The sequence below is a fragment of the Labrus bergylta genome, chromosome 22 (assembly GCF_963930695.1).
Source record: "Labrus bergylta chromosome 22, fLabBer1.1, whole genome shotgun sequence".
Lineage (NCBI taxonomy): Eukaryota > Metazoa > Chordata > Actinopteri > Labriformes > Labridae > Labrus > Labrus bergylta.
The window spans coordinates 6390912-6405168 of NC_089216.1; the positions used below are offsets into that span (position 1 = coordinate 6390912).

The window sequence follows — 14257 nt, forward strand, 5'->3', positions numbered from 1 at the left end:
TTGGTGAAAAATGCAAAACTGAGGCATGGATTTTTTTTTTTGCTTACCAATGAAAGGATCATTTCTCAGTAATAAGGGGTTTACTAATGTCTGACTTCTGCTTTCCATTCACATTTTAGCAGCTCAGAATAACCAGTACATTGGAAAGTAATTTAAGGTCTATATTTACTGTCAAAGAGAAGCTCAACTTCATACCAAACAAACAAAGAACACAGAAACCTTCCACGCTGAGATATTGAACAACTTCTTTAAAGGTGTAGCTGCAGAAACCATGACAACCGTTGGCTGTTAACATTTATTATACCTTACATCCAGGGCATTTGGGGGTTTCTAGTAGATGAACACACACTTACCTGTGTTGGTCCTGGAATGCAGGAGAGAACCCTTTCTATGTTTTCAGAGGTCACGTCCACATCATCCACAGCTACGAGCACGTCACCTGAGGAGAGAGCATGGACGAAAGGAAATATTAAAATGAGAGCAATACAAATAAATCAGGTAAAAACCTTTAGGAGAAGGAAATATAGTTCAGCTTAACAACACACAAACTTCACATTTTGGAGAGCAACGAATCATTATGCTGGTTATGTTGATGCAGAGGTGAGCGCAATGCTGGCAAAGAAAGGGACCTGGATCTGGTGGAATTAGTTCCATATCGCCTAAATTACGTTATGGCAGTGGAGCTGATGGGTTTTTACTTTCAATGTATGTGCTCCCACTAGTTTGGCTGCGCTGCGTCTCAGCACCGGCAGACCGAAGCCCTCTGCAGCAGATACTCAGAATCAGATTTTGTGGCCAGGTATGCTTACACACACAAGGAATTTAACTTCGGTGAACTGTGCTCTCTTATGTACAGGTACAACCTTCAATATCAACTTTACACATAATAAGAAAATACTGATATTTACATGACTAAATATGAAACAGTGCAGTGGTGAATAGTTCAAAAAGATGCTGAAGTAACATGATAAGTAAAATGCAGTTATGTGACAGATGGGTCAATTAAAGACGTCAATTAGAGTACACCAATGATTTTTTCTGCAGTCATTATACTCTATACTCTACTCTTCTATTTTTTAACTGTACACTTTCGACAGCTTTTTCCCCCCCTCCTCTGCACTATAGAGGCCCTTTAAAGGGTCTATAAAGAGCTCCACCTGCCTGTGTACATCCAGGCATTCATTACCATCTCAGCAACGGAGCTATTTCAGGTATTCAACCTCTCTAATTGTTTAAGCATGTAGCAGCAGCACTGCATTAAAGCGTCTCTAAACTCTAACTGATGTGGTTAGTCATTTGTGGCTGCAGAACACAACCGGCGTTCTCTGGTCTGCTAGTAAAAGCTGTCCGATCATTCGTGCAGATAGAAGGAAATCACTTCAGAGAGGCCTGGCTTTCAAACAAGACTGGGGAACCAGACCTGACCTGTATTTGAAGCTGCATTTGCTTACCAAACTGTGATGAAAGTTTCACGAGCTGCTCAGAGTCGGCCATGAGAACGGCTTCATTTTCTTACTCAACACTTGTTTTCGCAATTTCTTTCTTCTCCAGTTACTTCCACAAAGCATCTACTTAACTAACAGGGCTAAACTTCTCTGTCTTCATTAGCGGCTGTGCATCAGTCTCATTACTCAGATCGTGTTCTATGACTTTGAGCATTGATTGCAGCCTGAGCTGTGCCAGTGTACGTGTGGAAATGAATGAGTCAGAGTTGGTTTATGACTCAACGGATGACTGTTAATGCAATCGAAGCTGCTCACTTTTTCTGAAGAAAAAAGGTTTTTCTTGAAGGTAGTATTAGTAGTTTAAACTGTAGAATTATTCAGTCATTGAGATGACATAAGAACAGAAATAAATATATATGATAGCATTGTGTTGTTTTGTATAATAGTTCCAACAACAACCTGTTGGAATGAAGGTCTTACCAATAAGGATTTGTCCACATTTGATGGCCGGGCTGTTGGGTATCAGTCCATGAACAGTCAGTCTCTCCTCCTGCCTGACCACTCTGGGGTCCCCTGTTCCCCTGCCCCATGAGGGGCGGTGTACCACCCCCAGCAACGCTTCCAGGAGGCCTCCCCTGTCAGAGAGAGGTGCTGATGTACCTACAAGGCGTTTTGGGTTGAGGTAGACACACACTTCCTTCAGCTGCTGCTGCCGCACCGTCACGCCCTGCCTTTGACCCGGCTGGTTCTTCAGGATGGACGCTGGAGATGAGTTGTCTTTACTCCCAACTTTTCCCCCTCCTTTACGCTGAGAAGGCCGGCGTTTCGTCCTCAGGATCCGAGCCAGCTTCTTAAGCGCGGGCTCACCTTTCTTGCGTGAGCTGCATCGCTGTTTCTTGTTTTGCTCCGTGATGACCTCTGCTTCCTTATCGCTAAAGCGCACGTGGTTGGTGGACGCATTCTGATTGGCGGTGGCTTGGGCTAAAGCCGCCTCTTCTTCGCCCTCACTCAGCTCAAGGTAGAAAAGCTCGCCATTCTTCTGGATGTCATCCAGCCACTCTGGTTCCAGGTCACTGAAAGAAAACAAGCAGAGATGTAGCTCTTTATTTCTGACTTTTCAAACCCTTTCAGTATTTCGGCAGATAATATCCCCAACTTGTTTCCTGATTATTTTTTATCACGCGATGGTTTTCTTCTACTTTTATCTGACACTTTTGCTGTAAATAATCCTCCCTTTTAAAAAAAGAAACACAACTACAACTTAACTACTATGAACAGAGCTTAAAATAACAGAGTAAAAATAAATGTATTGGGTTGTCTTGTTTTTAAGCTTCTTTGAAGATCGTGTGGTGGGCAGCTTTGAGTCAGTGTCCATAAATTCACTGAGTATTGCAAGAAGCCTACAATTATTTATGAAGGCTTACCTCCCAAATTGGAAAACACTCCCCAAGGCTATGAAAAAGTACATGGGAGGAGGATGGAGTGACCCACCCCTCTTTGGCAAATGTTTAAAGAACTGTTATAACTATTCATAAAGCTGCTATTTCCAAATTATGAGTGTAAATATGTTACCAAAAGAAGCCAAAAACCACAACCTTGCTCTTATACACTGACGGGCCAAAAAGAAAAAGTCGCCACCCAAAAACAAAATCACGCACTCTAATATTTCGTTGGACCGCCTTTAGCTTTGATTACGGCACGCATTCGCTGTGGCATTGTTTCGAGAAGCTTCTGCAATGTCACAAGCTTTATTTCCGTCCAGTGTTGCATTCATTTTTCACCAAGATCTCGTACTGATGATTTGGAGAGTCGGACCACTGCGCAAAGTCCCAGAAGATTCTACAGTGGGGTTAAGGTCTGGACTCTGTGGTGGACAATCCATGTGTGAACATGATGTCTCATGCTCCCTGAACCGCTCTTTGACAATTTGAGCCCGATGAATCCTGATGAATCATCTTGGAATATGCCCGTGCCATCAGGGAAGAAACAAACCCATTGATGGAATAACCTGGTCATTCAGTATGTTCAGGTAGTCAGCAGGCACATAATGTTGCTGAACCTAGACCTGACCAACCCCAGATCATAGCAGTGCCCTCCACAGGCTTGTACAGCAGGCATGACGGGTGCATCACTTCACCTGCCTCTCTTCTTACCCTGATCACTCTGGAACAGGGTGACTCTTCCTTCCAGTTTTTAATAATGTGTTCGACAGTTCTTAGTAGCTTCTGCAATCTCCTTCGATGTTTTCTCTGCTTGACGCATGCCAATGATTTGACCCTTCTCAAACAGACTTAACATCTTCTCCACGACCACAGGATGGGTCTTTCAACATCGCAGTTTAAGAAATGAGAAGCCACTCATTGCATCAGTTGTTGCCAGCTGAAAGATAATCGCCCATGCAGTTATTATCCAATGGGAGGCTCTTACCTATTTGGACAGGCAGTGTGTATGCAATGTCAAACATGAAAATGACGTTTAAAGTGTAAAGTTACAGCATCTTCTCCTCCTTAATAACAGTGGTAACTTTCTTCATGTCATATTATCTAAAGCAGCTGTTTATGGGGCTCTTATATCCCCCCCCAGCAAGAGAAAACACTTTGTTTATCTGTGTGAAACTATCTTCTTACTCAGAGTCGCAGCTGCTGAAACTCGATGATGTTGATTCACTGTCGTGCTCGGAGCTTTCTTCTTTTTCTTCTTCTTCTTCTTCTTTCGTTTTCCCGCTCAAGAGAGTGTTTCCAGAACAACGGCGGCCATTAGTGGAGGCCATTGTGTCTGTAGGACGTCTTATTTCCCGCACGAAATCGCCAAAACGCGTCAACTTTTAAAGAGAACAAACGGCGCCATATTGTATTGAACTGAGAGAAGCGTTTGTAGCGTGTCACATGACGCGACGCGCCCTCTCTGATTGGTGGACGACGCGGTTGCCCGTGACAACGCAGAAGCTTCCCCAGCAGTGTTATTTGCTCTGTGGCTCTCATCCCAATAAATAAATAAATAAATAATAATAATAAATAATACAGTAACCACACAGACACCACTACATACTTTTATTTATAGTAAAATTTAATCCATTTCAAACCCGTAGAAACTATTTTATTTTATTTGTATTTTTATTTTTTGTGTGTTCCGACGGTGCCTTCAAACCATCATCTGAATATATCACAACAAACAAGAGACTCAAGAGAGGAATTGCAAGATTACACCTGCACAGAACATATTTTCTGGTCTTTTCTAATGTGTGTTTCTAATTCACACGTGTACATTTTCGTTGCACTCCCATTTGTACCTCCCTGCACACTTGCACGAGTTTCTTTTGTTTTTTGTTAAATCCCGTAAGGTATTCAGCAAACTTCTGGCGAAATGCCTCAAAAGCACACAACTTCAGGTTTGTGAAAACATAACTAACACATTTGCAATCTATTAAAAGTGTGAAGGCTTTACTGACCTGTAAAGGAGAACACTGCGAATAGAGTCGAAGTCCTCCAAATTGTTTGAGAATGAGCCTCCATCTATTGAAATGTTAAACATCATTTGCGTGTCATGTTTTCACTGCGGTGTTAACTTACTGTCCGCGGTATTAAGGTGCATTTTAAAACAGCAAAGAAAGCCTTGAAAACGCTCCTCCAAAATGAATTCCTTTCCTATGCAGACAACCAGCATGCGAGTTGAACTGCGGCTCAAAGAGCAGACAGAATCCTCCTCCACTTTCTCACGTCAATCACCGACACGGAGTAGTGAAGGGTTATTCAAAGAGAGGAGAGACTCTCTGGTGCGTTACAAAAAAAAAGAAGATTTGAGTGTTTCTCCAGGCCAGTAAAGCGGAATTTGTCTCAGCGGTTTTCTTGGCAGGTGGACCAAAAACCCGCCTACTACTCCGAGCTCCCAACAAAAAGCGAAAGAGAGAGAGTGTGGAAAAAAAAGCCTGGAGAGAAAAAAAACCTTATTTCACGTTTCCTTGGCAATAATCCTAACAACAAATCACGAACTTGCACTGACTGTAATGAGATTAATGTAATTAAGTAATGTAATTAAGTAATTAATTACTCATTAATTACGAATTTAATCATTTTCATTTCATTTAATTTTCATTTCATTTAATTTTCATTTTAATTAATAATTCATTCATTATTATTAATTACTCATTATCTTAATGTAATTAATTACTCTTTGAAGTCGGTATCAACATTAATTTATTGTAAAAAAAAAAAGTTGTAACTAAAGAATAACAACTGTATGTTACCTTCCATACTAAAAATGGGGTGCTATTACAAACAGTGATATTTTCATAAAAGTTCCAACATTGACAAATAAACATTAATTTCAGTCACATTTAAGTCACTTACTGATGAATATTAAACTAAAGAATGTTGCGTAATTACCATATGTATGCTTATAATTATTTAATAGTAAGAAACAAAAATATAGATTATATTGCACCACGTGTCTTTTTAGGTTAGGATAGGATAATACTTTATTGATCCCCAGAGGGGAAATCCGGGCGTTGCAGAAAGCACAGACAAGAAAGCTCAAAATACACATTAAACAGAATAGATAAGATAAATAAAAATAAAAACATGGGGTATATACAGTACAAAATGAATGATGAAGCTAACTATGCAGAGAATGACAAGATAAAGTGACAAGTGATGATTAAAGTGACTACTTATAATGTAGTATAATATAATATAATACAGTGCAATATGAACAATATAGTGTAATATAATGACATGTTATATGATATAGACTAGTATAATACTATAATAAAATATATAGAATGTACAATATTAACTTAACTGCCTCTGCTTTATCTGGTCTCATGCACTACATCACTTTATTCTAACAATTTTATATCAGTATTCATACAGTTCTGCTAACTTTATTCCTGTTGTTCTTATCCATCATTGCACTACGGTCACTTTATTTATCTAATTTTTACCTTTACAATTATATTGTTTATAATAGTTCTGTTGTTCCATTATTCACCATGCACCTTAATAACTTATCATTTAGTTTACTTGCACATAGCTCTGTATATATATATTTATTTCTTGTTTACTGCACATAGTTCTGTTTACATCTGGTCACTACTGCACATAGTTATGGTTACATCTGTTTACATCTGTTAGTCCGATCACTGTCCACTTATATCTACACCTTTATATTTTTAAGTTAAGTTTAAGCTTTAAGTTGTATTTGAATTGACACTTCATATTTAGTTTAAAATGATTCGTCTACTTACACTGTTGTTAATTTACTGCTCTGTGTGCCTTTGTATTGCCCCCCGGGGATGATTAAAGTTTTTTGAATTGAATTGAATTAAATTGTATAATAATACAACGTTAGTAATGATAATAATGAAGCAGGTGGTGAGGGTAGTGTTTTATGGGGGTGAAGTTGTGTGTTAAGGATGGACTGTTTGAATCATATAAACACTGTAAGTTGATTGAAATATACAGGAGTAATAACCATAATGTTCACTAACACACATACCACTGGAAGTCATTAAATCTTTGAGTAGTGCACTCGAACAAGAACTGATCCACATCTCATCCCATCTGGTTAACAACGTCACTCCCACGTTAGAGATATAAGTTTGCTTTAACATCATTACGCTACCACTCTGATCATACTCTCTCCCTCATTGTCCCCGAGAGGACAGTGAACGGTCATCAAAAGTAAAAGAGCATAAGAACTGAATCAAGTCTCTCTACCCGCTTCGCGCTCAAGAAAGAGTATCACCAACTCATCATCGTGGTTAGCGAGACCACACACTTTAGAAACACATTTCTCAAGTCAGAAACTATAGAAATGATCCCTGAAAGTATAGTCTTAACTCCACAACTCTACAGCGACACTACTAGTATGACGACGCAGCCCTTCTCAGTCACGGTGCGGACACAAAACACACTATATAAGATGTTTTTTTAATGAGAAAATAATCACAAATACATCTGAAATGTTTAGCAATGGACCACCGAATACATTACTGCATACGCTGGACGGATAATTTGACATATTAATAATTAAAAAGTGCAAAAACGTGGTTTATAATAAAATACCCACAAGGCTCTGTCGATCTCTCCTCTTGGCTTCTTATTGGCTGCTGTGAGACTGCGTGCAACGTGTTAGCTCAAATTGCTAACAACAACAGGGGTTTGATCGTCTTATTTAAATGCGACATTTAAAACCATCACATGACAGGCACATTGTCCGAGTCCACGCTTAACGATATATGACACTAAATGAGTGAGAAATAATTCCGTTGAGATATAGGCAGGAAAACAGAAACATTGTTTAAAAAAGAGCTAACAGCCGCTAACAACCACGTGTGCACCACTTTAGGCGTCCGACTACAAACCACATTAAATTGTGGGTCCTGGGTATTGCTAAATATCGCGGTACACATATAATATCTATTTGATACTTATAGTATTCTCTATTTTATGGATAATTTGATACCCTTCAATTACTGACATGGTAAATGTTATTTTACTCATGAGTAAATATCATATTCACTGTAGTAAGTGGAGAAACAGCAAACCCTCCTTTGACTGGTTTATAAATGATTTCAAATATTTTTTCTTATCTCTGGAAAAAAATGAAATCTAGCAGGATTGATTAGAAAGATTAGTGATGACTTACCGAGATTCTTGTTGTTTTGATTTCTGGGCCTTGTTGAATTTTTGTTGTTGTCCTTGCTCCAGTTTGCTGTCTGCGTACATTTGCCTGATATTTTCTTTTGGAAAAGTTTGATTTTTATTTATTCATTTTTATATATAATCTCCCTAGTCTTGATTTATGTTTGAATTAACTTCCTGTGTATTTTGCTGTTGTATGTTCATCCTCTTAAAGAGTTTGTATAAACGTTTTTTGTATATGTTAAATTTGTCAATAAAGACGGTTAAAAAATAAATGAAAAAAATATATATGTGTATATATATAGATATATATATCTATATATATATGGGTAAAACAACCCCTCTTTAAAAGGACACAACATGCTTGATGAACGCACACCTATGGCAAAAACTCAGTCAGGATTCACAGTTTGTTTGACAACAAGAAAATGTTAAAATACATAGAATAACTTTCTTCCTTTTTTTACAGAAAACTTCCATTTTTTTGCTCATTGGAAGTATTTTTGGCAAACTACTAAGTGGTAATAACATGGTGGAAGAGTAGCAATGAATCAAAAATGATTCTTCTACTACAATGTTATTACATACTGTTGATAGAAATCAATTAATCTGAGATGATTTGTACCTGCAGTTGTAAACCTGTAATCGGACTTGTTTGTTTGCAGTCCAGGAAGTTCTCGTCTCCAGTAAATGCCGTCTGTTTGCTGTGTTTATGGTGCTGAACATGATATCAAATATAACACCTGGTACCAAAGAAAATAAGTCCCTGAGGTTGATGTCTGTGATAGGGTCAAAAATCATGGTCGTTTTTGTACAGGAAAAAAAAAAGACTGATCTTCTGATAATATTACTACAGACAACTTACAAGGGCTAGTCAATATTCTCCAAACTGTCTTGTGAAATCTTTTGTATGATTCAATTTGCAGGACTAAAATTGTATTATCAGCTTCTCTTCAATTGTACATTAAAGTCGAAATACAATTTGAAATGAATTAAATTGAATACTTATAATATAAGCACAAACATCTTTGATTATCACACTTTTGCCAACAATTTTGAATCAGAAATGGCCATAATTTGTCTAGCACCATAGAAGAAAGCTTGGTTATATTATTTAGTTAAAACAAGAAAATCAAGCATGCACTCTTCCTCTGGCCAGCAGGGTCATTTCATCCCGTCATTGACACCACTTTATGCAAGAACTTATACATAAGTTCACTTTTGTACCTTTAAAACCTTTGAACCATCACATGTCGTGGAAATATTGTTAAAATCGTTTTCTTCTTGACCAGAAATTCGGAGGGAAAGTTGTTTTAACTGGATAATTAATATTAATTAGCGTTAATGTTAGACACAATAACGACCAGAGACCAAACTGAACTTTTATACATGATTTGTTTTGTCGTAACTACTTCCCAACTGCATAATAAGATAAATAACTCAACATTAACGATACATGAACGTTGAAAGGTTAAAAAAAATAGATGTAAACGACCTTCTTACTCACCAAACGAAGAATTACTTCAAAGGTGCTCCTCTGCGCATGCGTAATTCAGACAGGCTCGTATTACATTTTACTTAATTATTCGTTCATGTTTTGTATTTTCTTTTTTTTTCTGAGCACAGAGGAGTGAAATATTGCGGTTTTGCCAAACTGTATGATACATGCTTGCAAGAAGTCATTGAAAAACGGTATTCGTTATACTACTTACATATAAGGAGTGTACTAATTATATTATATTATTATATTATTATATTATATAAATATTATTATAGTATTATATATTATTATATTACATAAATATTATTATATTACATAAATATTATTATAGTATTATATATTATTATATTACATAAATATTATTATATTACATAAATATTATTATATTATAAATATTATTATATTATAAATATTATTATATAATATTATAAAAGCGTCTGCTAAGTGAATTGTAGAATTGTAGTATATTATATAATAATTATATTATGTACTAACTATTATTATTATTATTATTAATAATAAATCCACTAGAAATATTTGCAATCCATCACATTAATATTTATAGATCCCTATAATCAGATAATATTTTAATGTTTTTTTAAATGCAAAAAAAAAAAGTATCCTATAAATAAAAAATGTGAAAGAGTGTTATATTACACTGCCCTCTTGTGACAGAAATAGATAGTTCTCCCCTCGTACACACACCCCTACCATCTTTGTTTACGCTGACGTCATTCCCATGCGCCGCTCACATGTCTTCATACTTATCAGTTCAGGTACGTTTCTGCTTCTTAATCCATCATGTTACTCTGATAATTAAGCAGATTTAAGTAAAAGATGAGGTTTAATAACGGCGGTGCTTTCAAATACCTCCACAAACACGAGTATGGCTATCATCATTTTCTCTGGAGAGCAAAAAACAAACTACAGAAATGTTTGCACATTTACAGATGTAAATAACTCATTTTATGCTTTAAAGGTGATGCATTTAAGGACAGTAGATCTGAGCATCAAACAGAAGAGTGTGAAATGCAGCTGGATGAAGTCTCGGAGGTAATTGATCTTCTTCAGATAGATGTGGAGTCTGATGTGGCTGAAGAAAGGCCAGGGAGAGAAGATGCAGGGTGTTCAGTAAGTAAAATACAGTTTTTATTTCAATGCAAATAAACTAATGGTCTGGGTAGATTGTGAAAACCACACAAGAACAATTGACTCATGAAATGCAATCAAAGCACGGAGTGGTTGGTGAAGTGAATACATGTTTCCCCATGATCTTAAAAACCTTTGTAAACCATTCAGCATATAAAATAGTGTTACTGCCTTTGAACAGGATCAAAAGGTCCTTAAGGAATATATACACCCGATATTTTTGATGGTAATTAATACATATGTGATGTCTTGTTCTGCACTGTTATTAGTGTTTGTATGTTTGATGAATAGAGGAATGTATTGAGGAAGCAGAGGAACTGGGAGAGGCAGCTGGCAGCAAAGAAAAACAAGAGGAGAGAAGAGAAGCAGAGGAGGAGGATGAACCGCGAGCAGGAGTCAGGTAAAGATGAGGCGACGACAAACAAATGTCCATTGAACTTTTTAAAGGCACGGTACATGGCATTAAGTTTCAAGGACATAGCAACCCTTAGCTTACACAAAACATGAGGGCAGACTTCAGTGCACAGATCCAGTGAACATAAACCACAGCAGCAGGCCAGAGAGGATAAAAAATAAATAGAAATAAAAAAGATAAATACGTCAAAATTATTACAGATAATGCTCGTCACAGCAGAGACAATTCTGGGAATTTATGTAGTCCCAGAACCTGTCCCAGGGAGACCCCCTTCTCCAACCTTCTGTTACTGAGTCTGTTCAGCATACATTCATAAGATGCTGTCTCAGTCATTCTTTCACATACGGGGCCTGTGATGTCTTAAAATAACTCGACAGGCTGTTATTGAACCCACCGTGATCACACAGAATTCACCCTTGGATGTGTTAGGTATCTGAGATTGGTACAAATGTCCCTTTTTGAAGGTAGAAGGGAGTTTAAAAGTGATTTCCTCTTTCCTGTGTTTTTGAACATTCAGGTGTAAGCGGCGATAATCCTCAGTTCACAAAACGGGTGATGAAAGCGATCACCAGAGAGCGTTTAGCCGAAGCTCAGTTCACAGGGCTCAAACTCTGCGTTGACCTGAGTATGACAGACAGCATGTCGGACAAGGTAAGCCTCAACATGTCAATATATCTCAAACAGAATGATTTTTCTTGAGTGCTGAACAGTTTTTGATCCATAGCTTTTCACCTGATACTTACCTTTTGAAACAACTTTGAACCGTGCGTGCATCAGGAGGTGAGTCGCCTGGCCGGTCAGTTAAGGAGACTGTACGGCTCGAACAAGAAGGCGACTCGACCGTTTCGTCTTTTCCTGACGGACCTGAGGGAGGACAGTCGTCTCTACAGGGAGTGCATACGGATGAACGACGGCTTCCTGAATTATATGGTAAATAATGTTTACATTTAAAAAAACAAAAAAACAATGGGAATTAACCAGCAGGCGAGTATTTTAAGAGTTTGTTTACCCTTCAAATCAGTGCATACAATGTACGTTAGCTCCAGTTGAAACCACTCAAAGGGTTCATGCAATTTAGTTGAACTCAAAGTAAAACACAAAACAGATACTTCGAGGCTGTTTCTGAGAAATCCACTCGTCGTTTGAGAGGCTGAACTTCAGTCAGTGTGTTGTTTTTCTTCACACTTTTGTTACACCCTTTCTCTTCAATCGAGAGCAGGAGGATTCTAAATGTCGACCAACAAACTCAGGTTACTTTGACGTTTGGATCCCTTCTTCTGTTTATTTGCAGATGGACATTACAGAAGAAAGCTGTCAGGACCTTTTCCCCCCAGAAACAATCATCTACCTCACACCCGATGCTGAAGAAGGTTCGCGTGATCCGTCTCAGAAGTATTCCTTCTCCAGAAGAGACGTCACAAAAACGTCATACTTTTTTTTTCTTTTAATTGTAGTGCATCTTTTTGACCAGCAGAGGGCGTATTATGACCGTAACTGCTCATGAAGTTCTTCCACTACAACTTTTATTACTGCTTCTACTTTTACTACTACAAGTAGAGCTGAACAAGAGTAAGATAATGATTTTAAAAAAAGTCAGCGGCAGGATATAATTATGTTAAAAAGCTAACAGCAGTACTAGAGGCAGTAGAGTCTGACAAATGTGTAATTATAAAGGCAGAGGAAGTTATTGTTGGTATTACTGTTTGGGGACTAAAGAGTCCCCTCTGGAGATAAAACTAGAGCGCCAAGACGGTGCGTTCGGATGTGCCGCTTTCTTGAATCCATTAACCTATTTCTTTTCCTCCTCTCTATAATCTTTCATTTCAGCTTTACAAACAGTGGATGCTGATAAGGTGTACGTCCTGGGCGGCCTTGTAGATGAAAGTATCCAGAAGGTATGAACTATTGCTGCACGGCATGATGATGACTGAACGGTCTTATTTTATAAAAAGGTTATATAACCCTCCTTTCAGTTTGGGTAAAACGAGAGAAGTAGAGCTTTTTTTATGAAGGCAACCTTCCAGTCTTTCTGCTTTCCCTTTCCCCCCGCAGAGGTTGAGCTTCTCGAGGGCCACAGAGCTGAGCCTGCACACCGCGAGGCTGCCCATAGACGAGTACATGGTGAAGAAGAACAACAGCAAGAACTTCCACTCAAAGATCCTCGCTGTCAATCAAGGTGAAAATCTGTTATAAATTGTGAGGCAGAATTCTTTTTTTTTTTTTTTTTAAATTGAATTAATTCCAGTCTCTCTCTCTCCCCCACAGTGTTTGACATCTTGTTAACTTTCTGCAGCACAGGCAGCTGGACTGAAGCCCTGCAGGCGTGGTTCCCCCAGGGCAAAGGTTATGTTATTACACCCGAGGATTCTCAACCACTTCCAGTTTCTCAAACACAGACGTAATTCATTGATCGTACAAAGAATCAAAATAAATAACAAAACTGCTGAGAACAAAAACAAACAAAAAACCACAGAGAACGTCCTGTATTTTCCTCATGTTTCTGTTAAGTCTGATTATTTCTGTTAAGTCTGATTTTTTTCTGTTAAGTCTGATTATTTCTGTTAAGTCTGATTTTTTTCTGTTAAGTCTGTTTATTTTTTAAAACTTGTTTTGTACCAGAGAGAAATCTAAAATCAATGTGTTGATTAAATGGTGACAAACATTACAGCATGTTTACAGGTTGCAGTATTTGAACTGTTTTTAATCATCTGGTGTGTTTTACTGCAGACGTTTACAAGCAGCATCATTTCACTTTTAGGGGGAAAAAATTTACATTTATCAGGGAAGCCATGTTTTTCTTTAGAAAATTGGATTGAATCTATATTCATCTTCGATCTCATCTTCGATCTCCCTCAAATATTTTCCTTCCTTCCTTGTTCATTTTTGAAAGATCTTATTTCCAGTGACATCAAAGGGAAGCGTTCAGTCTGACAGATAGCAGTGGATTCACTAACTGGAACTACTTCCATAGGTGTCCATATCTCAAAAGTTAATGGACACCCTTCAGCCAATTAGAATTGAGTATTCACCCAGACCACGGTATAAAGAAGGTTCATGTCTATTAGCTTTAATGCTTAGTTTTATTATTGATATTCATAGATCTAAA

General features: G+C 37.7%; 2 protein-coding genes and 1 non-coding gene across 6 annotated transcripts in view; 1 reads left to right on the plus strand and 2 right to left on the minus strand.

The window, feature by feature from the left end:
* Nucleotides 1-5267, minus strand: part of intu (inturned planar cell polarity protein) — a 24799-nt gene extending 19532 nt beyond the window's left edge. Inside the window, exons 1-3 of one of the 2 annotated variants that reach the window (XM_065950267.1) lie at nucleotides 4894-5267; nucleotides 1926-2518; nucleotides 354-439 (exon numbers count right to left, since the gene is read on the minus strand). In XM_065950267.1, the coding sequence (XP_065806339.1) occupies nucleotides 354-439; nucleotides 1926-2518; nucleotides 4894-4979 (765 nt within the window). In that variant the 5' untranslated portion in view covers nucleotides 4980-5267. Of the gene's footprint in view, nucleotides 1-353; nucleotides 440-1925; nucleotides 2519-4072; nucleotides 4308-4893 lie in introns of those variants that run through there. The other variant, XM_020640365.3, reaches the window with a different exon arrangement.
* Nucleotides 5268-7062: 1795 nt separating this feature from the next.
* Nucleotides 7063-7279, minus strand: LOC114920553 (small nucleolar RNA U3). The gene has a single exon (XR_003808871.2). It is a non-coding gene; the product is annotated as a small nucleolar RNA U3 (small nucleolar RNA).
* A 3003-nt stretch (nucleotides 7280-10282) lies between these two features.
* Nucleotides 10283-13816, plus strand: trmt10b (tRNA methyltransferase 10B). Of its 3 annotated transcripts, none has more exons than XM_020640355.3 (9): nucleotides 10283-10363; nucleotides 10567-10718; nucleotides 11028-11136; nucleotides 11669-11802; nucleotides 11929-12081; nucleotides 12443-12521; nucleotides 12979-13046; nucleotides 13204-13327; nucleotides 13417-13816. In XM_020640355.3, the coding sequence occupies exons 1-9, from the start codon at nucleotides 10327-10329 to the stop codon at nucleotides 13551-13553; spliced, it is 993 nt and encodes a 330-aa protein (XP_020496011.1). In that variant the 5' UTR covers nucleotides 10283-10326; the 3' UTR covers nucleotides 13554-13816. The 3 variants fall into 3 exon arrangements, with proteins under 3 accessions (XP_020496011.1, XP_065806340.1, XP_065806341.1); XM_065950268.1 differs by having other exon boundaries at nucleotides 10355-10471; XM_065950269.1 differs by lacking the exon at nucleotides 10283-10363 and having other exon boundaries at nucleotides 10580-10718; nucleotides 11006-11136.
* The last annotated feature ends 441 nt before the right edge of the window (nucleotides 13817-14257 follow it).